Source organism: Pundamilia nyererei, unplaced genomic scaffold, assembly GCF_000239375.1.
Source record: "Pundamilia nyererei isolate P.nyererei 1_Seehausen unplaced genomic scaffold, PunNye1.0 scaffold00162, whole genome shotgun sequence".
Lineage (NCBI taxonomy): Eukaryota > Metazoa > Chordata > Actinopteri > Cichliformes > Cichlidae > Pundamilia > Pundamilia nyererei.
Genome location: NW_005187563.1, coordinates 148,616 through 173,848, shown reverse-complemented (window position 1 = coordinate 173,848; position 25,233 = coordinate 148,616). Strand labels below are relative to the sequence as shown.

The 25,233-nt window shown below is 38.5% G+C and overlaps 1 protein-coding gene across 3 annotated transcripts in view; it reads left to right on the top strand.

Moving 5' to 3' along the window:
• sfmbt2 (Scm like with four mbt domains 2) overlaps positions 1 to 25,233 on the top strand; it is a 60,427-nt gene that overhangs the window by 23,095 nt on the left and 12,099 nt on the right. For all 3 annotated transcript variants that reach the window (XM_005745655.1, XM_005745653.1, XM_005745654.1), the window contains 9 exons: positions 13,411 to 13,499; positions 14,774 to 15,023; positions 15,540 to 15,637; positions 16,975 to 17,076; positions 17,671 to 17,901; positions 18,807 to 18,933; positions 19,098 to 19,211; positions 19,296 to 19,338; positions 20,637 to 20,704. In XM_005745655.1, coding sequence (XP_005745712.1) covers positions 13,411 to 13,499; positions 14,774 to 15,023; positions 15,540 to 15,637; positions 16,975 to 17,076; positions 17,671 to 17,901; positions 18,807 to 18,933; positions 19,098 to 19,211; positions 19,296 to 19,338; positions 20,637 to 20,704 — 1,122 coding nt within the window. The remainder of the gene's footprint in view (positions 1 to 13,410; positions 13,500 to 14,773; positions 15,024 to 15,539; positions 15,638 to 16,974; positions 17,077 to 17,670; positions 17,902 to 18,806; positions 18,934 to 19,097; positions 19,212 to 19,295; positions 19,339 to 20,636; positions 20,705 to 25,233) is intronic.

Genomic DNA, 25,233 nt, shown 5'->3' with positions numbered 1-25,233 from the left:
TAGCCTTGGAAGTAAAACGTAAAAAAACATAATCAGATGCACTGGATAATTTCAGAACTTGGATTTAGGCGTGGTGTAGTACTGCTTCCCCACCTTTTTCTTTGTTTTCTCAGTGTTTACTTTTTTCTTTTTATGGATGCAAGTGCGTGGGCGAGAGTAAAGCTGTGAGGATGAAGCCTTTTTCTCTGCTTGTGATTTGGTTGGAAGTTGTTATAAAATATATGTCGAGTCTTATATATCAAGTGCTTTTTATGCATCAGGTCTTTATTTGTACATGTTACAGGTTGGCTGCTAAAAGGATCAAGCCGTGTGTGTGTATATTGACCCAGGAACACTAGTTTTTAAAATAAAGACAGTAGACCTCGAGAGAAAAAAGCTCTTAGGTTGCTCAGTGAAGTGTAGCTTTTTTTAATTTTAGGGTATTTTTTGTTTTGTTTTTAACTGTCGAGTCATGCTGTGTTGTATTGTTGAGTCTAGCATGGCTCTGTTTCAAATTGATAAGCAAGTTGTTTTTATCATTTATCCTTGGTGTAACTTTTGGCTTTTGATCTTCTTTTAATCTTTGCTCTCTTGCTTGTGAATTGCATTTTGTTGTGTGTATTATCCATTTTCTAAACTGCTTGCACTGATGCAAGGTGCTCACTTTGGTTTGCTGTCATAGTTCAGATAGTTTGAAGTCAGTTGGCTTATTATGCCACATACATTAATTAGGGCTCAGTGGAGGACTGCTCTTTGAAAAAATTTAAGCAATATTTTTATTCTTTACAGTTTTCAAAGTGTGTGTTTTTTTTTTTTAATGTGTTTGCTCTTCGATGCAGATAGGCTGCAGGCTGTGGTTTAAGTAATGAGTAATGCATTTCTTGTGCATTAACCTCTCAGGTTATCTGCAGGTTTTATATTTAGAAACAGCAAGCTTGTGTTCATGTCATTCTGAAAAGACAAACAAATGCTCAGCGTGCACTCAGACTCATGATTCTTCTTAAAACTGTGCATATTGAAGCATGGAGCAGAACGGTCTCTCTGCAGGATCTGTAATAGTAGTTTGGAAGCTTTTCATGGTTTTGCACGCTCTTCTTAAGTAACACTGTAGTGGCTTAGTGCTGCCCTTTAAATACAGGGGGGATTTTTTTTCAGGTTTTCCTGGAATCACCTCATAATCCTGACACAGGTTAAGCATATGCTTACATACTATGTGTACTTGTAGATGCCACTGGAACTGTACGTATTTTACACCTTTTCAGCTTATATACGCATGTGACATGATGTGTCACAGTCATATAAGAGCTTCTGTTTGCACACAGATAAAGTGGGTGGGAGTAAAGCACACAATAATTTGTTTGCAGGCACTGGTAGATATGTATGTTATGGACTCTTCTAATATCACAGCACATTTGCAGATTATTTGGTTTATTTGCCCTTGGCTATGTGTTACAGACCTCATTTGGAAACCCACTGCCTTAAAGGGTTAGTTTGTCCATTTAAATAAATAAAACTAGAAATAAAATGTGGATGATGCTTGTATTTAGAATGAAGAGTGTGTAAAGGCTCATTTATGTTATCAATTAACCTTTATAACACAGATCTTGTGTTATGTCTGAATAGTATGACACAGGCAGATATCTGGCATAGTTTGGGTGAAGCAGTCCTTACGGAAGCAGGAATTTTACTTCAGATCTCTGAACCAGTGATAGCTCCAGGAAACGCAGCATCTCAGGAGACTGTTAAATTTGCACATTTTGAAGGTTTCATTATTACAGAGAACAGTTCAAGCACAGGGAAAGGCTTTTACGTAAAAAGCTTTAAGATGAGATTTAAAATGTGGCTGTGATTTTCCTTTTTCTGCTCTGCTCTCTTCAGAGTTTCACAATGACTCCTCCTGATTGCCTGACTGGTGCTGCTGGCCTACATTAAGCAGGAGCACAGTCGTTTGTAAAATTTCCCACATGAGGCTCACTTCTACAATTCAGGACTCCCTCAGAAAACCGTTTCACCTTAGTTTGTTTCCAGGTTGTGAAAAACCTGAATACCAGTTCATTTACATATTTGATTTGCTTGGACAAACCACATCGACCAAACACACCTTAATCCCTTGTCAAACTTGCTTATTCAGTCATGAAACTTGCACACATACACAGTCCTTCACTTGAAATGCTGCTTTGCTAACTAATGTGCTCCTAAAATCAGTGCCTATTTTAATCAGCATCTTCTTTTCTTCTTCTTCTTTTTTTTTTTTTTTTTTTTTTTTTTTTTTGAAAGAACTGCGAGCACTTCTCTCCCATAATTTGCTTATTTCTAGAAATAAAAAAGTCATCTCAAAGACCATGTAAGAGGGGTGAACTGTTTCTTTCCACTTCGCCTGTAATGTCCTATTTCCGCTCCCGCTGTTGGAAAATCAGCTTATAATTAGCTGCGTCGTGCTAAATTACAAACAAACACATTTCATTTGGAAATTTTGCTCCAATTAAAAGGCTCATGCTAGTTTGCAAGACAAGAAGAAGCAAAGTTTTGACAGGTAAATGTAGAACTTGTTTTCTGTCACGTCTGCAGGTGAGCCGACAAATTAGTGCATGAAGACAGTGAGAGTATAATTGAGACCACAATAGACACATGTGAAAGTTTCACTCTTTTTGAAGCTTTGGGGTCAGAGTGAGAAAACGAGGCCTGTTCAGGCAGTCGAGCTGCTCCTGTGAACTCATTGTCTCATGTGCATGTATGTAATTCTGTGTGAGTGCATGTGCGTGTTCGTGTGTCCGCATGTGTTATGTGAGTATACATTTATCCATTCACATAAAAAGCCTTGTACATAACAAGTTTAGTTATGTGGGAAGGTAGCTGCTCGCTGAACAAATCCTGATGGAGATCATTTGCATATTGAATTCACCACACTGCTTCCTGCCTGAGCCGGCTGGAGATGACGCTCTGAGATAGACCTGTTTTCCTTGCTGTGTGTGTGTCTTTGTGTCAGTTGTATTGTCGTGTTGTAAGAGGCTGCATTCAGGCTTACAATTGCATTGTGGGGAGAAAAATGCAAAGGACAGCTGACTGATTGGGTTTGCTTTGCTTTGCTACCACTCAAAAATACTTTGCTTTCATTAAAGATCCCAAAATAGTTTATTGTACCGATTAACAAAACAGATCCTTTTTAAGTTTTTGAATCATCAGTTTGTCTAGACAACCTTACAAAATGGTAACAAATAGTACATTTCAGTTTCTGAAAGTTGAAGATGATGGTTTACAATTGGTTGTTTTCCTTCACTGTGAGCTCAACACCTAAAAATTTACATTTTACAACTGAATGTTTTTATTTTTGTTTATTTATTTTTTGACTTTAAAGAACAGATTCACAAGGAAAACAGTTACTGAGCTTTTCTTTCCACTAACTCTTTTATCCAGCTAGGTAAAAACGAGATTAGAAGAGCTGTACAAAGTGCACTAGATACGGATGTGATTTGATGTAAGCTTTCCCTTTAAACAATCAAAAAGGAAAATGAAAAGCGAAGCAGAAGGGAGGAAAAGTGCAGGAGGAGCAGACAAAAAGCAACAAATACAAATTCTGTGCATTAAATCACAAATACTCAAAACAGCTTGAAGTTCTGCAGGTTATCCTACAGTTATAGAAATGATAATAAAATACGAAACAGTGTTTGTTTTTTGTTTTGTTTTTTCCCCACATTGAAACGGATGTGGAGGGAGTGATTTTTAACGGGCTGGGCTTGGCAGGGGGAAAAAAGTGCCATCATTTGATGTCGTACGACTGGAAAGAATTTATAAAACGCACCAGTAAAACATCTCTCACGGTTCATATTAACTCAAAATAAATGACTAATCTTGTGATGTCTGACAAACTCCAACCTTATACTGAAATCCAGCAGGAGCAAAATTCCTGTAAAGCAAGGTGGCTGAAGTCAGATAGATACTTCACCACGGCTCCCTGCTGTAACCTCCAGATTTGCATAAACTTACAACAGTTGCGCGTGTGTGTGTCTGTGTGTGTTTCTCTGATAGATTATAGAAAAGCTAATTTGTGTTTATTTGCTTTCTGCATGATTAGACTGCATTTCCATAAGGACTCTGAGACTAGGTGGTTTTTCATGAATTAGAGCACAGTGTTAAAAGCAGTTTACAGCAAAACTGAAGTACACAGTTACAAACACACGCGCGTGCACGGACATATCTTTACTGTATGTGTCCGGCTCCTGTGGGGCTCTTACTGCTTACCGCTAAGGTAATCATATTTACACAAATTGCTTTAATATCCCCTCCACTGCCATGAATAGGTCAATAAAAATGTTAACAATATGGCGCCTGAAACTGGCCGGCCAAGCACGACAGCAATACGTCTCTCGATAAACACTCAAATTACGCTGCGTGCCACTTCACGTGTGCCCGTTCGCTGTGGTCATTATGGCCTGTTTGGAGAGCCCGTCGGTTACACTGGAAGTTGAATTGTCGTGTGCTTTGAGGGCTGCACATCTCCATGCCAGTGCATAATGAGTGGATAGGACAGGAGGGGGGAATCGCGTGTAATTTGCTCCCATTAACTCTGATTAGAATCTGTTGCACTGCTGCGATTGCAGCTGAAAATGCAGAAACCGTCTCTTTTCCTTAAATATAACATTGATTAGCCAAAGTAAAGCTTTTAAATGAGCCCTGTGCACAGAGGCTGGTTTGTTTACAGAGATGAGCGGATGCAAATATCACATTTCATATTCATATTTGTTTTTGCTTCTTCTTTTTTTTTTTTTTTTAAAGCTAGATAGTTGCTTGGAGACTTCAGCCAGCTAGGCCTCTAAGGGAGAGAAAGAGAGAGGGTAGGAGGGGGTTGGTGCTGAGATATGTAGTGGCATGAGGGAGGAGGAGGGGTGTGTTTTGAGGATCTCCTCCCGCAAGGTTAATTATGCACTTATTGTTGTGTGAAACTCGGGCTTTCACCTCTCTGTGTCTGCTGCCTTTGGGATGGAAATCAAGCAAAAATAAATAATTATTTGTATACAAAGCGTTAGAGTATAATGAAACTGCAAGCTGGGTGTGGAAGGGGGGAGGTGAGAGAGGACTAAGGGCGAAGGAGGGTGAAGTTTGCACCTTTCAGCTTCTGCAGCTCCGGCTGAGCTTTAAATGGCTTCATGACTAATCTCAGTAGGATCTGTAAAAATAGTTTATCTATTTCTGCACCACCTGAGATCAACAGAGGAGTGCATTCAGCCACTGTGTGTGTGTTTGTCATTGCAAACCTCCAGCAGCAGCAAGAGAAGAAAACACTATTATTATGCAGGTAAGGAGAGAGCGTCGGGCCGCACACATGTTCACTGTTCACGCACAGGGAAGCTGCTCCTCCTGCGCTGACCCATTGATTCATTTACCAGAAAGTTCCAGGGTTGTTGATTTGATTCAGGCCGGACCTCTGGAGTGCAAAACCAGGAGAGGATTTATTGACTTGGGCTCACAAGTCAATTATCTATTTAAAATTCAGAGCCCTCATGGAGCTAACCTCTGTTGTTCGAAGCACGTTTCCAAATAGTAGCGAGGGCTGAACGAGGGCTTTTCCTAAAGAACTACACAATGTTCAATGAGAGGAAAGTGAAGAAAGATTTAGACTTTAGTTAATAACAGATTGACAGTCCTCTCCCATATTGAGAAGGTCTGTGGGAACATTTCGATCTATGTGTGCAATGGGTGAACTTTTTTTTTTTTCTTGTCTTAAAAGCCACAACGTCTCACTCTGTTAATTACATCAACAACACTACCGTTGTAGTAAACATCTGCAGAGCAAAACTATGGAAGCCCGTTTCCGCCACTAAATAAAAAAAAAAGAAGCTAGTATCCAGAACTCGAAATTTTGAGAAAAGTAACTCGAAAAAAACCCTCAAAATTCCGAGTTATTTTCTCGGAATTTTGAGTTATGGAATCTTTTTTTTTTTTTTTTTTAGTGGCAGAAACGGGCTTCCATACAAAACAGTGAAGGGTAAAAGAAAAGCTGACCTAAAAAAACAAAAAAGCACACATTAAAAATTAAAAGAAGAAATATGAGAATATCAGGCCTGCAAGAGCTGAAAACAGACTCTCTGCTGTTTCACTCATTTATGGGAAATTTCAGCTCTTTAAACTGTGAACAAGTTGTTTTAATAAAATCTTTGCATGTGAAACACAAAAAGAGAGGAAACGCTCTCCTGTCCCTCTACGGGACATGATGAGATTAATCAGATACCAAAGAATACTACAGAAGTGCTTTCAACAAGCAAACATTAAAAAATGGAGGCATGTGTTATTTTAAGACTCAGAATTTAACACAAAATGACGACAGAAAAAACACTAGAAGGCACAAACTCAGAGAATGACGCTCCACAGGTCCAGAAGCTGGACATCATTCATGACTGCATGAATGATCCCAGTCAGGATGCAGATTGAGTCCTTCAGATAAGGAACATCTTGTTTGCCCAAATGATCTTTTTTTTTTTTACATAATGGTACCTTAATGTTCCCACTAGATGCTCTGTGTGCTGCTCAGCCCAAAGTTAAGTAGACTTACAAGGTTGCCGGGAACCCGAGGTAGAATTTATAATTGACTTAAAGATTAGCAAATGTAATAAAATGATCAAATCTTAGTATATTTAATTTCCTAAGAACATGGCAGTCGTGTGCTCATATCAACTTCCTATCAGAAATTTTAATTGCTCCATTTCTAATCCTTCATAAGAGGCTTCTGACCAGAAACTTATACTTGGGGGGGGGGGATATCCTCACATGAATTTGACTCAACTAATAGGTGTGAAAAAGATGACAGTTGAGACTTTAAAAGAAGACATGGGGTCTGAAACAGAAAAACAAAAACTGAGTTACTTGAACAAACTCATCACAGAACAAATACAAACACGTTCTTTTCACTTGATCTTCAAATACTGCTGTGGCAAAATTTAGTCTCGGTTTAACTAAATTACATGCAGAAGCAAACATTACCACTGGGCAGCCGTCTGAATTGGATATCTAGAAATACTTGTAGCGCCCTTCTCACTGAACACTTGAAAACAATATAACTTTGTGGTCACCTGAGCACAAACGCTGTATATAAAGAGTTAACACTCAAATCTGATGAATACGCTCTGAAAGCTTATCCTCAATTATACCTCTACTAAACATGCGTTTTACAGTATTGTGATTTCACTTACTTGTTAGTTGAAATTGCTGTGACGATCAGCAACTCTGACTCATCCCCCTGGAGCACTCTGTTAAGCAGTGGATGGAGTGGTAGAAGAAAAACAATAAGGACACTCACCTACCTGTTTACGATATCCACCACCACATCGCTGTAACTGTTTTGAATCTTAATTGTGTGAATCAGTGAAACGATGTAATTGGCCCTTTTTTTTTTCTGATTTACCTGTGTGCAGGAAATGATTGGCTATTTGGGGAAAAGAGTGTAGCATGTCTCTGTTTTTGTTTTCGTAATGTTTCTGGATTAACTAACTGTTTAGTTCCTACTTAAAGTGCCTTCAGAAAGATAAAGTTTGAACATACAGTCATGGTTTAAATTCTAGGCTTTACCTTTCAGGACATAATACAAACATCCAGGTGCTTAGCAGGTCTTAAAACTAGGTAGATACAATCTTAGATGAACTACAAAACATGATATTTTACACTGTGTAATTATTTATTTAACAGAAATTTAACTGAAATGCAGAAGCAGTATGTGAAAAACTCAGTCCACCTTTACTGCTTCCATTGAAATTAAGACGGTAGGAATCAGCTATGCTCTGCTAATCAAACTTGATTGACTTGATTAATGGATCATCAGCAGATGTGAGCATCTCTATTAAAGCCGAAGTTTTGCTGGTCTGGAGCTTTCAGATATGTGTTAACATATCGCCAAGAAGGAAAGACAGCAGCAATAATCTTAGTGAAGCAACTGCCCATCAGCCTGGGAACAGATGTAAGGCTATTTCTAAACCATTTGAATTCCATCATTCTGCAGTCAGAAAGATTATTCACAAGTGGAAAACTTTCAAGAGGGTTCCCAAGCTTCCCAGGACTGGTCATCTCAGCAAATTCACCCCAAGGTCAGGCCGTGCAATGCTCAGAGAAAACACTAATAAACCTAAGCGCAACATCTCAAGGCCTACGCCATCATGTTAAATGTTAAAGTTCAGAAAAATGCTGAACAAGTATGGCTGTCAGGAGAAAGTGTCTTCTCTCTAAAACAAAACAAAACAAGAAGTCTAGTTAGATCTCGACAAAACCATAACAGATGAGACCAAAGTAAAGACGTAAAATGTTCAGGGTTACGTTTGGTGGAAACCAAGTATAGCACATCAGTGAAATCTCCTCATAGCAGCTGTCAGCACGGTGGTGGAACGGTGATGATTTTGGCTTGTTGTGTAGCCACAGGATGTTGGCACCTCGCAGTCACTGAATCAACCATGAAAACCTCTGTTTAGCAAAGTATTAGAGACCACCTGTCTGACCGGTAAAGCTTGACCAGAATTGGGTTGTGCGGCAGGATGATGGCTCTCTAGAAACACAAGCCTAAATCATGCATCCAAATGTTTCATATGCAAATCAGTGATTTTCATACGTAAATTTATTCGTACTTTATAAACAAATGTAGAAGTCCCTCTGGCTATATGTACAAATAAAGGAAGGGCTAGCTATGCTAGAAAACACTTTTCCAAAATGAATGCTACCACTACTACTGCTACTCATAATAGTGTTAATAATATTAGTAGTAGGAGCAGTAGTAGTAATAATAACAACAATAATATCAACAATAATAACATGGATGGAAGCAAATTGCAAGTAAATAAAACAATATGTAGATGTAGACTTTACCCTTTTAATTTAAATACATTCCAGTGTTTGTTATCTCGTCTCACCTTATCACAAAAGATTCATTTATAAATTGCACATAAAACTGTTGGAGGTCATCACTTAAACTCTAATTTCTATCCAACAGATGCTGAAAATCTTTACTTTTAAATAAATGTGTGTAGGTGCCCCACCTGTTTGCTTCTTTTTGTTGAAGACTCAGGGGTAATTATATTGTATAGAGAATTGGGGGGTTGGTGGTATGCAGATCACACATGCCTGTTGTCTCAGAATGACTCTGATTTACTAGCATAGATACAGTGGTGAAAATAAAATAGAGCAGTGTGTACGCTTCATGATTCTGATGGTAATTTTGTGTTTGCACTTCTTGATCACTGATCCAATGATCCCCAGCACAGCAGTGAATTTAGAACAGAAAGACTGAAAATGAGAAGAAGCAGAGTGCTGAAATGACCAAATCAAAGTCCAGACCTCAACCTGATTGAAATGTAGTGGCGAGATCAAAAGAGAGCTGTGCACAAACAAATGCCTGCAAACCTGAAACAGTGTTTTAAAGAAGAGTTGGTCAAAAGTCCTGAACAAAGATGCGAGAGTCATACAGAAAGCAGTTACTTCAAGTAACTGCTGCTTAAAGTCTCTCTACAAACTGCTAAATCATGGGGTGGAGCGAGTTTTCACACATTGCTTCTGCATTTTGGCTTTATTTTTGAGAAATAAAGAACAGCACTGTAATATGTCATGTTTGGTTTCATTCTTACAGGTCATAGCTTGTATTTACCTCATTTTAAGACGCAGATTTTGTTTTTATTGTGTCCTAATAAGTAAAACCTTTGACCTGACAGAGAGTGTACTTTATTTTTACCATGACTCCAAGTTTTTCTTTGCTGGGAAAAAGCTCCCAACAAACTTTAACTACTGTGTCTAAAACTCTCCTGCTGATGTTGACTTCGGAATAACAAGACAGAGGTGATACAAAACCTGGATATAACAGAAACAAAAATGATTCAGCAACAATGCTTTCACTGAACTGCCACAGAAGCTAACTTCACAACCCATTTTCCTTCATGCGCAGTGGCATGTTTCAGTGTATGGAGAAATTTTTTCTTCTTTCACTTCAGCTTGATGCTAATCAGTGCTGCAAGGAATGTCAGTTCTCACAGCACATTGCAGTCATTCTGCAACTATGACTCATTTGGTATGTTTCAGTAACTCCAACAAGTGTCTGCGTTTTTTCTTTTATTTCTGTAAGTGACTAACGGGAAAAACATTAAAAATGTATCCATAAAATTCCTTTGAATGGAAGCTCTGTGTTTTGGGAAAAGGAAGGTTTTTTTAGGTTGTTTTTTTTTTTTTTTTTTTTAATCAAGAGTCAAAAGCAAATGAAAAGCAAAGCAGGCATTATATAACACTGTTCCACTATGGGAAGCAGGAAGCATATGAAAGCCACAAGTTCCCATGCAAATTTATTTTAACTTGGCTTGTTAGCATGGTTTTGAAGCTTTGGTCAGTGTGGCGTATTCATCTATCAGTGTATGCATTTGTGTGTGCTGATAGAAGACATGCTGTGCAGGCACAGATCTATTTTTATTGCGGAAACGTTGTGGGGATTCACCTCTAATGTGTTAACCATTGTTTTAAAGCAAGCACACCTACTTTCAGGTCGACGTTAAAGAAGCAGTTCTTAAGCTGGCAGTGCAAAAATAACAAACTTGTGCTTTTTAATAACTTGAGTAAACATAGTGTGCATCAAGGTTTTTTAAAAAAAAAATACAAATAAGCCATTTTGCGTGTATAATAAACAAAAATCAATTTAAATATATATTAATTTGCATGTTTTTCAAGAGTAAACATCAGAACATTGTAAAAAGCCCAGTTTAAAATTGTTATTTTGTTGAGATTGGAGTCAAAGAATGTTACAAAGGGAAATCTTTGAACGGTCTTTGAATGGATGCCACCATGAAACCTCTAGGGAGGATTACTTACATTAAGACAAATAGTTTTAATGTCAAAATGCAAGTGAATAGTATCTAATTAAACACAACCTACTTTGCATTAATAAAAACTTGCAAAATAAATATTTAGTTACATATTTTTGAACATTTTATTGAAGGAAAACAGTCTTTATTGTCTCCTCTTAGATCTGACATAAGTCAGTCTTTGGTTGAAGGTGGACATGATTACACAAAACTGGCATCCATATTTGAAATTGACCTCATTTGTGTTTTATATGTTTCAGGCTCATCCTTTCCTTCTAATTAGCCAAACAGTTAATTTAATCTTTCAGTTGCTATTTAGATCCTCTGCATTTTTGAAAGAAAAGTTTTTTTCTCTTTAGGAAAAGGCAAGAAAGAACTGTTGTTCACAGATATGGGGTCATCTTTTGAGAGGATAGTTACACATAATCATTCCAGTAGAAAGTAAGGAGATGGATAGAAAGGAAATGCGACCCAGAAGGCAAATTAATCCCTTAATTACTCAATTACAGAGAACTAAATACGACAAACAACCTTGAATATAACTATCAAGGTTAGGGCAGTCAATAATCAACAGTCATACACATGCTGCCCAGTGTCATTTCAACTGACATTTGATAAACAAATCAGTTCAGTGGTAAAAGGTTGTTTCTTTTTCCCGGTACATCCTCTTTCCTGAGGGTATAGACGCTGGTATTACTGCATTAAAATCTTCTGGACTAGATGACTGCAACTGACTATATTCAGGTTTTCTGAAATCATTTGTATATTTCCTGCAGTTGCTGCAAGGTACTAATGGATGCAAGCAAAACAGGGAAAAAGGTTATAAGAACTTTTTATTATGTCTGTGAAGCCAGGCAGTGGTTGTCCTCTGAATGCGTACAGTACAGAACTACTCTTCTGTTACTGTGACACAGGTTTTCCTAGAAATCAACAGCGTATACTGTACCTCAATTGAGGTCAGTGGGTAAGCTGCATTGGGGCTTTTGTTCCATAGCACTGGAATAAAAACACCTTTTTTCACCAGTGTTTTCATTCCAGCTACACATTTATGAACTACCTTAAAACATTTTTTTTTTTTTTTTTACATTTTTTTGTTTGGATTTGAGAGTTTTATTGTTTTAAGTAAATGGTTTTAATTATATAATCAATCTTGCATGTTTTTTTAAAAGGCAACGATTTAAATCTGCTCTGTAGGGACATTTGATTTGATTTGCCATACCCATGAAAGTCTTTTCAAGACTGTCTATGACTGACATTACCTGTATTATTCTCTTGCTATGCTTAGCCAATTTATTAGGTGCATACAGTTAAAGTTCAGTCTAACACAGCAGCCTAGCTTTACATCCAAAACCTTGTTAAAGGTTGTGATATTGAGCTTGAATTAATGTCACAATTTTAAACAAATAATCATGTGAAAGCAGAATCGAAACCTTCCCAAATCAGTTTCTATATCCAGATAGTCTTTGTTGCAAGGTTTTGTGTTGGATTGCTTTAGTTTTTTTTTCCACGATTAAATGGAAACCATCCACATTTTTGCACCCAGACAGTTCAAAACTGTGCCATGCTAGTTATGTGCATAACACAGACTAATGACAGTTGTATTCATCACCACTTTGACTTACGTAACATGTAGTTCCCCTATCTGATTTTGATGGTTCAAGTCTAATTTCAGTTTGACTCATCAAAACCAGAACTTTAAATGCTAATTAATGCTACAACTGACATTTTTGTTGTTTTTGGTTTTTTGGTTTTTTTTCCAGGGTTTTAGTGTATTTGTGCTCCTTTTTCTTTCTTTTTTTTTTTTTTCTTTTTTTTTCCAAAGACACTCTGAATCTTGCGCTTAGAGGTCTGATTTGTCCCACTTTTATTTGTGGTATTAAACCTGAAACAAACTTGTGGCAGCAGGACCTCAGTCATTACAGTCATTTTGACTTCGTGCATCATGCTGCTGCTCACAGAGGAAGCTACAAGCATCCTGGTGAATGTCGTATGTAAAATTTTGGACAAAACCAGTTTGGGGGTTTTTTTTGGGGGGGGGGTTGTTCCCATTTGTCTCTAGAGAAATACTCATTTAGCACCATGAAGAGCCAGAACTAAAAGATTTATATTTATTCTGCTCAGATTTGCAGCTCTTGTTTTGCACATTATTACAGAAACGACACCATTAGTATGCCATTAGTCAGTGTCTTTCATTTTTATGCGCTTATTTTTGCAAATGCCTATGAAATATGGTGTCTTCTTTACTTCTCTTTTGCACATGACAGACTTAAGAAACATTGAGGCTATTGACGTTTTTGAGACATTTCCAGGCAGAAAAACATATTCTTGTCACTCGTTTTGCATAACTATTGAAATCAGTCAAACACACAAACATCCTAGTGACACATTACACATCTGCTTTATGCCTTGAAACACCTAAATTAGCAGAAACATTTGCATTTGCAAGTGTATGCATGCACTTCCTCTGCATGCTGTTCTCTGGTGGCTACATCTAACGGTGCTCTGCACACATTTAATAATTAAACACTATACAAGAACACACCTTGTGCTCACTTTCCATTGCACAGTTGTGTACATGTTTCCTCAGTGTCGGCTTTTTGTTTGTGTTTCTTTGCAGCCATCAAGGAGAAACACAGCGACTGGACAGAGTTCCTTATTCAGGACCTGACGGGTGCCAGAACGGCACCGGCCAACCTGCTGGAAGGGGTGAGTGTGTGTTTACACAGACAATGACACACAAGAGAAGCACAATGACACACTAACCCTAACCCTATACTTTCTACAATTTTAATATTTTTTCCCAAATTTAAGAAAAAATGTGGTTATTTCAAATCTTTAGTTTAAAAGTCAAACTCGGATGAAAGAACAGGCTTAAAGGCAGGTGGAGATTGGAGATAGAATAGAGATACAGAGATAGTTAAATAATAATTTTGCTCTCTGAATCATAAGAAGCAACTGGTGGAGTCCAAGAGTAAAAATATGAAGTTTAAAATGAAAATAACGGGCCTCTTTTGATTATGTTTTGTGACAGAATAGAAATCAGCTGTGAGAGTGTGGAGCATGTTTGCATTCTGCACCTGCAAGACTGATATAAAGCAGAGGCCAAATATAAGAACATAAGTTCAGATCCTGCTAGCCAAACTCCAGATGGTCCAGTCAAGTCCGCTGGATAGCTTTGCAAGTGTAAAAGATTGGGAGAAGTCATTAATAATTCAAGATGTTCGATAAAATTTGCAGGTATTTCTGGAGTGATGGCAGCATTACTGCAGACCAGAGAAAATTTAAGCTCTTTCTACATGTGAGGGTTTTCTTTCTTTATGTGCACATGTACACGGACATTTAGTTAAAATCATCGAAAGTCGGCTTCTTAATTAGCTGATTGTGTTTATTTGTTTAAAAAAAAAACAACCTAAAACCTCCCCACCGACCACGTTTTCCAAGACATGATCTGACACATTAATCAGCATACATCATTTTTATGTGAGGTCCAAATAGATTTCTCAAAATCTCAAATTATTGTCTTGAGCTGAAGAAAGCAAAGTGAATGCACCTCCCAGCAACATAAAAGCAAAGCATTTCATTCCATTCAATTCAATAGAAACACTTAAAAAAACTTGCACCCTCTCTAACACTTTGTCAAAGCAGGTAAATTAAAGTGTTTTGGCAAGTTTTGAGATTTGTATCCTAATTAACACTCAATAACAAGTTCTTGTTGTACTTCTTGACATCTGTGAGAGCAGGATAATTAGCAGGTCTGGATGCCGGTGTGATCATCTAAACCTAAAACTGTTTTGTTTTCAAGCTCAACATCCTGTTTAGATACCTCTTTTTCTCATCTTAATCTAAGGATAACACGCAAACTCTTTCCACTGAGGTTTAATTCGATCATTAAGCTAGCCTTTATAGCATCTCTGTGACCAGTGTGTTTTATTTTCATTTTATTTAATAAGTAAAAACTCTTCTCTGTCCATCCCCTTTAGCCTCTACGAGGCAAGAACACGGTCGATCTGATTGTCGACGGATCGGTGTTGGAGCTTCAGGACCTTTTAGACCCTTACCTTTACTGGCCTGTACAAGTCATCCAGAACGTTGGAGGGAGGCTCCGCCTGCGGTATGCTGGCCTCTCTGAAGAGTACCACGATCATGACACGTGGCTGTTCTATCTGGACGTCAGGCTCCGGCCCCTCGGCTGGGCCCAGGAAAACTGCCTGACCTTAGAACCGCCAACAGGTGAGAGTCTAATAAGTTTGCACTTTTTCACCTTTTACATTTTTATCTACAAGTAAATTATAACTTCCAGATACCAATTAATTATACTCATTGTTGTTGTTTTTTGTTGTTTTTTTTTTGGGCATTTCGTCTCATCACAAATTATTATATTATCTATGCTGTGTGTCCTTGTTATTGTCTTGGTTAATACTTTGCTTCATAAAATGTCTTTAGAAAATGGGCTTGAACTACCTAAAGCCATTTAAAACATAAGATGTAAAGGTTCATGCTGACAAGGCGGTATGCTGGGTTTAAATGTTCGACCACCTGCTCGGAAAATAAGGAGACAAGTTAATCCTTAAAGGTTTAATATTTAAATCATCAAACGGTTTATACGTTTTTTGTAAAGACAAAGTCATAAAGACAAATTATGATCTATAACTGTTGTCAAACAGTTGACTTTGTGTGTCTGTGTTTTTAAATTGAAGAAAAAAGTTGTTGAATTGAGAAAAAAAGAATCTCATATCTGTCGCGCAGAGCTCAAGTCTACGAAGAGCACCTCCGACTGGCAGCAGGCTCTAGAGGATGCTCAGCTCGATGGACAGAAGAATCCATTACCTCTGGAGGTGTTCAAGGTGAGGCTCCGTGACCTGCAGGAAGATCAGGTCCAGGTGAACTATGGCTAATTTATGATATAAGGAAAGAATAGGAACTCTTCATTTTACATCTCCAGGAAGTTTTCTTTCTTGGTACCAATTACAGAAAAAAAGAAATGCCCTTGAAAGCCAATTAAATCTCAATAATTGTGTATTCAGTCATCCATTTATTCAACTGTTATTAAAAATCTGTGGAACTTTAACATTTTCATGTTCAGCTGACCCCCCCTGCACCGAATAAAGCATTTAGTAGGAGGACGGGTGGATTAATTGGAACTGCAGCAGCTGAACTCTCTTCTTTCCACCGCATCATTTGAATATTTTCCATCTCCATTCACAAAAATATTTAAGGAATAATTTACTTTAGAGATGAAGAGCCAGAACAAATTATGATCAAACCAATCCAACTTATTCAAGGTTAAGAACTTTAGCGTTAAACTGTGCTTTTAATATGAGTCAATGCAAAAATGAAGTGTAATTTATAAATTGCATTCCTCTGTTTATGAGTGTAGCTGGAATGATTTTGTGTTGGATGACGTCCTCCTAATGCTGTGCTTGAGCACCTGCTGCATAGACACAGATGCCTGCAGCTAATGTTAGGTTTTGATAGAGCTCTGCACAAGTAAGAGGGTGCAGAAACTGAAATGAATCCAATACGGACATAACAGATGAGTAAAAGTGTGAAAGAAAAATCTTAGAAATAAGAGATTTAAATTACCAAAGCAGCCCACATGACACCGTCCTGACAACCGGAAAGGCTAGAATAAATAGAAGCCTGCTTACATTCAGTGAATAAGCGTAGTAAAGGCAAAAAGTCACGGCATTACCTAAAACCTTCTTACATAATACAGTTTATTGTGTGTCATCACAAACAACAGAAAACACACCCTTCAAAGAAGATCTGAGTGTGTTTTCTTGTGAAACCAAGAAAGTACCGTGTGATACAGGATGTACTGATTACACTTTGAGTCAGTTGGAATGGAGAAGGTAAAAAAAACAAAGAGATACAGGAAACACAACCTTATCAACACACCAAATTGAATGTAAAAAAGGTGTCATGGTGCTAGAAAAACAATGTGCGAGGCAAAAAACTATATTTAATTCATCACAATGATCGCCAGCAGCATGAATTAAGCCTCGCAGAATGCTTCATTCATTATAGGGCCACCCAGCTGGGTCTGAATGACCTACATGGACTGTGTGTGTGTGTGTGTGTGTGTGTGTGTGTGTGTGTGTGTGTGTGTGTGTGTGTGTGTGTGTGTGTGTGATCAAAAGTGGAGCACATTTGTCTAAAAATCTTGACTTTACTGTGTCAGGACCATGTAGACCTGCCCAAGCACTCCTTCAAGATGGCTATGAAGCTGGAGATGGTTTCTCCATGGGAGCAGCTCCAGATCTGCCCTGTTTCTGTCACAAAGGTGAGTCACGCAGAAAGGCTCTGAGAACAATGGCTTATCTAAAAAAAACAAAAAACAGAGCATTCGTCAGCTTCTGTTATTAGTGAAGCATTGGATTTTTTAAATGTTTTTCCATGGACGAGGCCTTCCTCTGCACCACTGGAATCAACTGGAACCTTTCTTAGACATGAATTTGGGTTTTTTCTTCCTTTTTACACATTAATTAAAAATATTAATTGATTTTTGAGCATGATGAACACATTTCTTCCTAATTTACTAAACACAAAGAAAAGCATCGTGCAGGGGGAAAGGAAAGCAGCTTAGATAGTACATACTGTGCTCAATGTTATGATTTTAAATTTTATAATTAGTTGGCCTTTGTTGTTTCACAGGGTAGATCCAGCGGCTTAAAACACTGGCAGACTAGTGTGGCACAAGAATAATTGTACATTACCAAGGATGCCTTCATACTTGAAATCTTTTTTCTTTTAATTTGCTCTGTCTAAGCATTTAAAAGATGGAGAGTAAATTTGTCGTCTATAATCTCTTTTACACGTGTGTTGAAATCATTGTGTTAGGAAGAGATTAAATGTTCTCCCTCTGTTTACTCTTCAGGTCTACAATGAGTTCTACTTCCAGGTGATGTTGGATGACCTCTCTGCTGAAGCCAAGCCACACTTTGTGGTGTGTCATGCCAACTCGCCTGGCATCCTGCCTGTCCAGTGGTGTATGAAGAACGGCGTGGGTCTGGAGAGGCCTCGGGCCTACGAGGGCCAGGACTTTGACTGGGCTGACTACCTGAAGCAGAGCGGGACAGAAGCAGCTCCTGACGCCTGCTTTCCTGATGTAAGCATGGGGTGAAGAGATGTAAACTGGGACACTCCTGATGGTTCAGCCTATGTTTTGATGGGAGCGTGTTTAGTACAGAGGAAGCTGCTTTTCAGTAGGGTTCCTGCAAACATTTTAAAACCAAATTGAAGACCGAAACAACACAACACTTCAGGATAGCATAGTGGCAGCAGAGACAGAAGACACAATTGGTGCTGCTTTATGGTTTCATTCAAGTGTCATCTGCTTTAAATCCCACTGTCCCAACAAGCTCAGAGGTTTTTAACATATCTTGTAAGTTGCAATCTGAAGTGCAAAGCCATTGCCTGCACTTTCACTGCTGTAATTGTCTTTACCGCCACTGTGCCCCACTGTCCCAATCACACAGTTTGGGAACAGAAGAAGCTTGCACCAATGAGCACCAGGCAGAAAATGCATGAAATGATCGAGAGCAGTGTCTGCCACTTTATTCTGTTTTGGTGAAGTTAAAAAAGCAAACGATATTTGCATTTGGATGATGCATGCAAAACATTCTGTACTTTCAATTCTTTCCCATTTATATCACTTTTAAAACTTGTTTTTAAATATTTATTTATGTTAGTACATTGTGAAAACAGCAGCAACACTCAAAGAACGTTTTATCAGTGTTTTATTCTTTTTCAGGTTTACATAACAGTTGACACTCTACAGTGAGACACATATTGTAAACAGGAACTTATTAGACCCCTCTGACACTGTTACATTCAATGAGCCTACAAAATCCCTGTTACAGCACCTTGTTTGAAGTCCTTCAAGTGGAAAATAAGGGTTAAATCAGTTTGAAGGTCTTGTAATCTGAACCTGGCTTCAGGTTACCTCAGGTTAGATCCCTGCTCTGAATGTAAAATAAGCCCTCTCTCTTCCCCTCGTGTGTGTGCGTTCAGACATGGCAGAGCAGAGACTTTGCCAAGGACATGTGGCTGGAGGCAGTGAACCCTCACCGACCGGCTGAGGTGTGTGTGGCTCAGGTCACACAGGTCAGAGGACGCCTGCTGTGGCTCCGACTGGAAGGTACATTCGTTTGTGTGTGAGTGTGTGCGTGCAGTGAGGATTAAGTGTCAGGGACTCCTGCTGTGTCCCAGAGTGAAGATGGGGTAGAGAAAAAAAACAGCAGTTTGTATATGTGTGACAGTTCCCTCACCCCTGCTTTCCTTCCGCTGTCTGCCCATCTCCAGGTGTGCCGAAGCCTCTGTCAGAGTGCATCGTGGATGTCGAGTCCATGGACATCTTCCCTGTCGGCTGGTGCGAGGCCAACGCTTACCCTCTGACCCCTCCAATCAAACCTGTCTGTACGTAGACACACAAATATACACAAATGTAAATTTGCCATGCAGTGACAGCTTAACACAAAGTCTCATTGATTCGTTCTGCAGGCCAGAAACAGAAGAAGATAGCAGTGGTCCAGCCAGAGAAACAGTAAGAAGCACAACATTAAACAAACTGAAAGTAAAACTGACTTTAGACTTTGTCTCAAAGACAGGCACAGTATCCGTATTTTACATTCTTTTAATGGGTGACTCATCTGTTTGCATGGAAGTTTCCAAGAAAATGACCCTATTTCTTAGTTGATGTATCACCCTCTACGACTACTTTCAAATAGAAATACCACATGGAGTTACATTTTTATATTTTAGTCCAGATTAGAGTGCAGAAGTATGGTGAAGCAGGGTGTGATTTATTTTTGGGGAGGGGGGGCTTTGCACACTCATGATGTCTGGTTCAAAAGGTGGGACTAGACAATCAATTGCTATGGATATCAGTAGCTGTGCCCATCTTTGATATACAGTCTATGTTTTTGAAGACGTGTGCTAGTATTTTTGGAGGACATTTTATGCTAATATTCAGATGGCTGAGAGTCCTCCTTCCCCCTAATAGTTAACTAATAGATACAGTGTCTATTGTAGGAATTATACACAACCTATATTTAAAAAAAGACAAGACTTGGTTACCTTTTGCTTTATTTCAAAGTGCTCCAAAAGGAAACTATGAAGGTTTTCCTAGCCTCATTTATCAAACTGATCTGGCGCCCTCCATTTTCTCCTTGTATGCCTATTCCTCACTCATTAAATCTGCTCCTGAACATGGTTTTCAAGTGTTGGAAAACAGTTCAATTGCAGCTAAAAGTGAAACACTGACTGCATGTCTCTGTAACCCGAAGACCGCTGTTATTGGTTTAATTTCAGTGTGGTCAGAAAAATGGTATCATTTGTGGGTTTTTGGTTTCTGTCCTTTACCTGAAAGCCAAAGAAGATAAAAAAAAAAATCAGTACATGTTTCTTCAGAGAAACCCTGAAGGTTTTTCTTTCTCTGTGTCACTCAAACCCGTTAATTGAAACTGTGGCTTTTTTTAGGGCAGAAATTGCTTTCCTGGGGCGCTGATTGATTTTTGTAGACGAATGGCATGTTATACTGTTTACTTGCGGGAGCAAGAGCGAGGGCGGCGGTCAGAGAGCAGGAGAAATATGAGGTCTTCAGCAGCACTTTGTCAGCTCTCTCATCTAACCACTAATCCCATTTCATACCTTTAGGAGAATCCTTTCATCGGTATCACTACATACACCCGCCTTCCAACACTCCTGTTTCTAATTCTGAAGCTGAAAGCGGTCGCTGTTGTGCCGATTGATTGAGTGAATTGACTTCTGTTTGCCGTTTGATTAGATCCCTTGGATAATTTTATTGATCAGCCTGACTGGATTGATTGCGTTTTTCCACAGGTTGGCTCGTTCCCAGCCTGTCGAGGCGAGTCCTGTCAACCACTGCCAGCCTGCCGCCTTGGATCCAGGTAATCAAAAGCCACGTTACACATGATATATCTGTGGTGATTAATGCTAATGAGCCGCTGTGGCGAGGATTAAAGGAAATCCCGCTCTTTCTCCACTCTTAAGTCAGTCTGGATTTACACACTGATATACCTACTGCACTCTGATGTGCTTTCCTCTGTTTCACTCAGCTCCACTTCAACACTTTAGTAAATTTTATTTACAAGTTGCTGAGTTTGAAAACAATGTGATGGAAGATGTGTGTCCTGTCACAGGTTCAGTCAGAGATGTTACTAAAGGAAGTTGAATTAATTTTCTCCATCGTCTCTATATTTCATGCCATAAAGTTAAATATGGACTGTTTGATCTAAGCAGTTCTACCTTCTATATATATTTCATGTTAAAAGCTATCAGTGGCTCCAACTAGCAAAATTATATTACAACCTGTTGGCACTGTAAGGGATTTCCCCACTAGTTTGACTTATGAGAGTCCCTTCATGGCTGCTTTCCAGTGAAACGCATTACAGTTAAATTTAAGTTGTCACACTTAGAGTGAAGAAGAAGAGGAAGGAGAATCTCATAAGACAAAACTGAGGTTATATTTGTATTTGTTTCTAAAATGTTTAACCAGATACCAACTCTGGATGGTATTACCTGACCTGCACTAACACTGTGAGGAGCCTTTTTTTAACCAGGATATGTCCTTCAGTGCACACATTAACCAAATGCGTTTGACTGCTTTCTTTCAGTATTACTTAATAGAAACATCCTGTCTCAGAATCATGCTGAAAAAACAGTTCACGCATTTGTTACTTTCAGGCAGGAATATTGTAATTAATTATCACCTAAAAGCTCCCTGAAAAGCCTTCAGAAGAACTGAAACGCCGCAGCGAGAGTACTGACAGGAACTACAAAGAGGGCTCGTATTTCTTCCATGTTAGCTCGTCTTCATCGGCTCCCTGATAAATACAGAATTGAATTTAGAATCTCGATCACATAAAAAGTCCTGAGTGATAAGGCTTCTTCATATCTTAAACATCTTGTAGTACCAAATAGAGCACTTGGCTTTCAGACTGCAGGCTTGCTTGTGGTTCCTAGAGTTACTAATAGTTATAGCTGTCACCAAATGCTGCTCACAGGGGATCGTCTGGTACTCTACTATTGTAGGTCTTTACCTTACAATATAGAGCACCTTGAAACTTGAGATTATGCTTCTTTAAGGTGTTTTTTCTTTCCTCGGTTGGATGATAAAAACTGTTCCATACTCAGAGTTGGTGACATCACTGCTGAACTTGGTGATGCTGCATTTGTTTTATAGGATTAAAACAAAAATAGATTATTTAATTTAAATAATTTAATAAGTTTGTTTTTGTTTTTAACAGAGCTTCAATGTATTTTGAAACACATCTACCCAACGAGCAGGGTCGAAAATTCACCCCGCAGGAGCGCTTTCAATCTAGCTCAGTTCGCAGGAAAACTAGTAACCCTGAGGACACAAGCAGGGAATTTATCCAGATGATGTTATTGGCTCTTGTTAAAATCTGTGTTTTAACATGCATGGTGTTAATGAGTTACTGGGAACAGTAAACTACTTGAGACGTCAGTCAGCAATGACAGAAATACATCCTGAAGTAACCACTAAATTATGCATGTACTCCATAAATCATCATGCTTGTTCGCAGCTACATCCATGTCCACTGTCCATTATCAGCTGGTAATGATTAACAAGCATTGGCATCGATATGCTCATTTGTTCTCATTTACTGTATGAGAGCCACATTTTTACTTTATCAACTACTCCTGGTTGTTATTGTTGGTTGGAGCTACACGGATTTCCTTTTATTGTTTGTCTTCTGTTTTCCCCAAAGTCAAAAGGGGAAAAATATTTTTTATAAAAAGATCTTCCTTCTCACACTAATACGGTTTTTACATATTAAGTAAATCAGTTTGTCTCTTTGATAAATTAATTACATTAATCCCACAAAGAGAGATGCATTTTTAGTCTCTTCTGCTGTGGTTTTAACTGAATCAGTAATGTTAAAGAAATGTTTAACTCTACTTAAGAAAGCAAAAAGCAGCACAAGATGCAACTATGTTTTACAGTCACTAAGTTTCATTTCCTCCTCAGTAAACATCTTTTTTTCTCTCTCTCTTATAAAACCATATTCTAGATATGCACATGTAAAGAATGCTTTTACACAGGAAATCCCTATTTATCTCTAATGCATTAGAGAGCCGGAGCGTTTCTGTTCTACCCGCTGTTATTGTAGCTGCCCTGGGAGTACTATGTGTATGTTTGGCTTTTTATCAGCTGGAGCGAGAAGGTTACACCCACAAACAAAATCTTAGAGCCAGAACACAGCATTCTTTTGTGACCACATAAACTTTAATGTGCTTATAAAGCGAATCCTTAAAAATTACCTTTTCCTTTTTACAAATTGTCCTGTGACTCTAGTTTTCTTTTGCCTAACTTAAAGGGAATCTGCTCATTCCAGTTTTATGTTCTTTAATAAGAGTATCTGCGATTTTAAGTAATCTTTTAAATATCCTTATTTATACCTCCATTCATCCACCGTCTCAAACAAGCTGTTTTCTCTCTATTGAAGTATTTTTTTCCTGATTGGCTGCCCCTCATAAACTGCACCTGTGCACCTGAGATGACCATATTAGGGATATCATCTCTATATGACATCACAGCAATTTAGAGCAGTCTGAACGGTGTGCTGTTAAGATATATATCAGCTTTACATAACTAAACATAACACATAACAAAGCTCAGGATAAACTGTTTATTTAGGAATGAAAACTAAAGCATAGGCGGATATTTTCGGCCACATGTTCAACATCTCTAAAAAACTTAAAGCAGGTAATTTTTGTGAATTCAGATCTACCGTGCAATTGACAAATAAATGTGGGTGTGTTATTTTTCGTTTTCACTTGCCTCAGTGTCTGAAATAACTGAACTGAACTGGGGGTTTCCTCAACACCATTGCGCCCTAAGGGAAATTCACCATGAAGCTGAGTCATTTCCAAATTTCAGTAAATGTAAAATATATCACCACGGCCAGCAGGACTGGAGCCAAAATTTAGAAAACAGTCAGGTAAAGTAGCTTTTTTTAAGAATGCCACTTAGCAATCTTTGGTGTATTTCTGGGTGCATTTCTGAAACCAAATAAACAGACATATCAGTAAATCTGAGAATAGATTTCACCAAAACACCACATCCTTCTCTCACATCCTCATTGTGTGGTTGGTTTTCTTTGGGAGCAGACACGTCTGTAAGCAACATGTATGTTCAAGCACAAAAAGAGCAAAGGGGGTGGGGGTGGGCTGAACTGGGCATTGTTTCGAGGAGAACCTTGGTCCCTGGTTTAAAACCGCCCACTCGCTCATGCATATTCATCACCATATCTAATTACTATTCGCCCCTGGCAGTGCACCTCCAGGTGCAGACGGTTTTCAGGTGCTCCAGTAAGGCCAGAGTGCAGCATCGTTCATACGACTTCTTAGTTTGTTTCTTGGAGGCGGTGGAGGGTGGTGGAGTAGGGGGGGTCACATGAACAGGATGTACCCATGGCCCAGTTTGATTCTGCTCTCACCTATGTGCTGAAATGGTTAGTCACACACTAATGATCTACCGGAAAGTAGTAAGTAAGTAAAGAGCACCACAACCATTCATTTACTTTCATTTGCAAAGGAGCTTTCTGTTTTCTTCCTTTGTCTTTTTTCTGGTTCAGAGTGGAAGAAAAGCATTGAGAAACAAAACCAGTAAAAAGTTGTTGGGTCATTTCCTTATACTGCCAATGCTCAATCAAACCACAAGGAAGTGTTTTGAGAGAGGTTCAACATTTAGTTTAAATGTCGTTTCATTATGCAACTATAATACTGAAAAAAATCATCTGTTATTATAATACTTACATAATCCAAACATACATGCAGGTAAATTCCTTCACTAAAAAATGAAGAATCACCAAGTCTGTCATTAAAAATATTTTAACTAGTTTGTTTAAAGGGAGGTTTTCTGTCTATCAAATGGTCAGAAATAACAAGAAAATGCAGAACTGACAAACCTGTGGACAAATCATGCTTAAGGGCCTATTCCCGTCATATTGAGCCAGGAAAAACCATGACATCAATGTTAGCTTCTAAAATTTCATTTAAAGAGAAACTGAAGCCGTTAGTATGACTAACACCCTTGCATGGAAGTGACACACCAATTATTCATTCAAACATCAAATGAGGTTTTGTATTTTAAGGAAACAAAACATGGGTTTGAAAGGAAGTTTGTAAACTCCAGTTTGGTGGACAGGGAAGACATTGGTTCACGGGAGTATCAAATACGAGCCGCTGTGTTTGGCCTGTCGAGTTTTGCCCATAATCCAGGTGAGGAAGTACTACTTCATACCAACTTATCGCAAAGATTGCAGTACTAACTGGCAAACAGAGACATGAACATGTTTCCTCTGTCTTTGCGTCATTGCACTGGTTACTGTAGAGTTTAGGATTAATCTAAAAATCCTTTTGTACAATTGCAGCTGCTTGCATGGGCTTG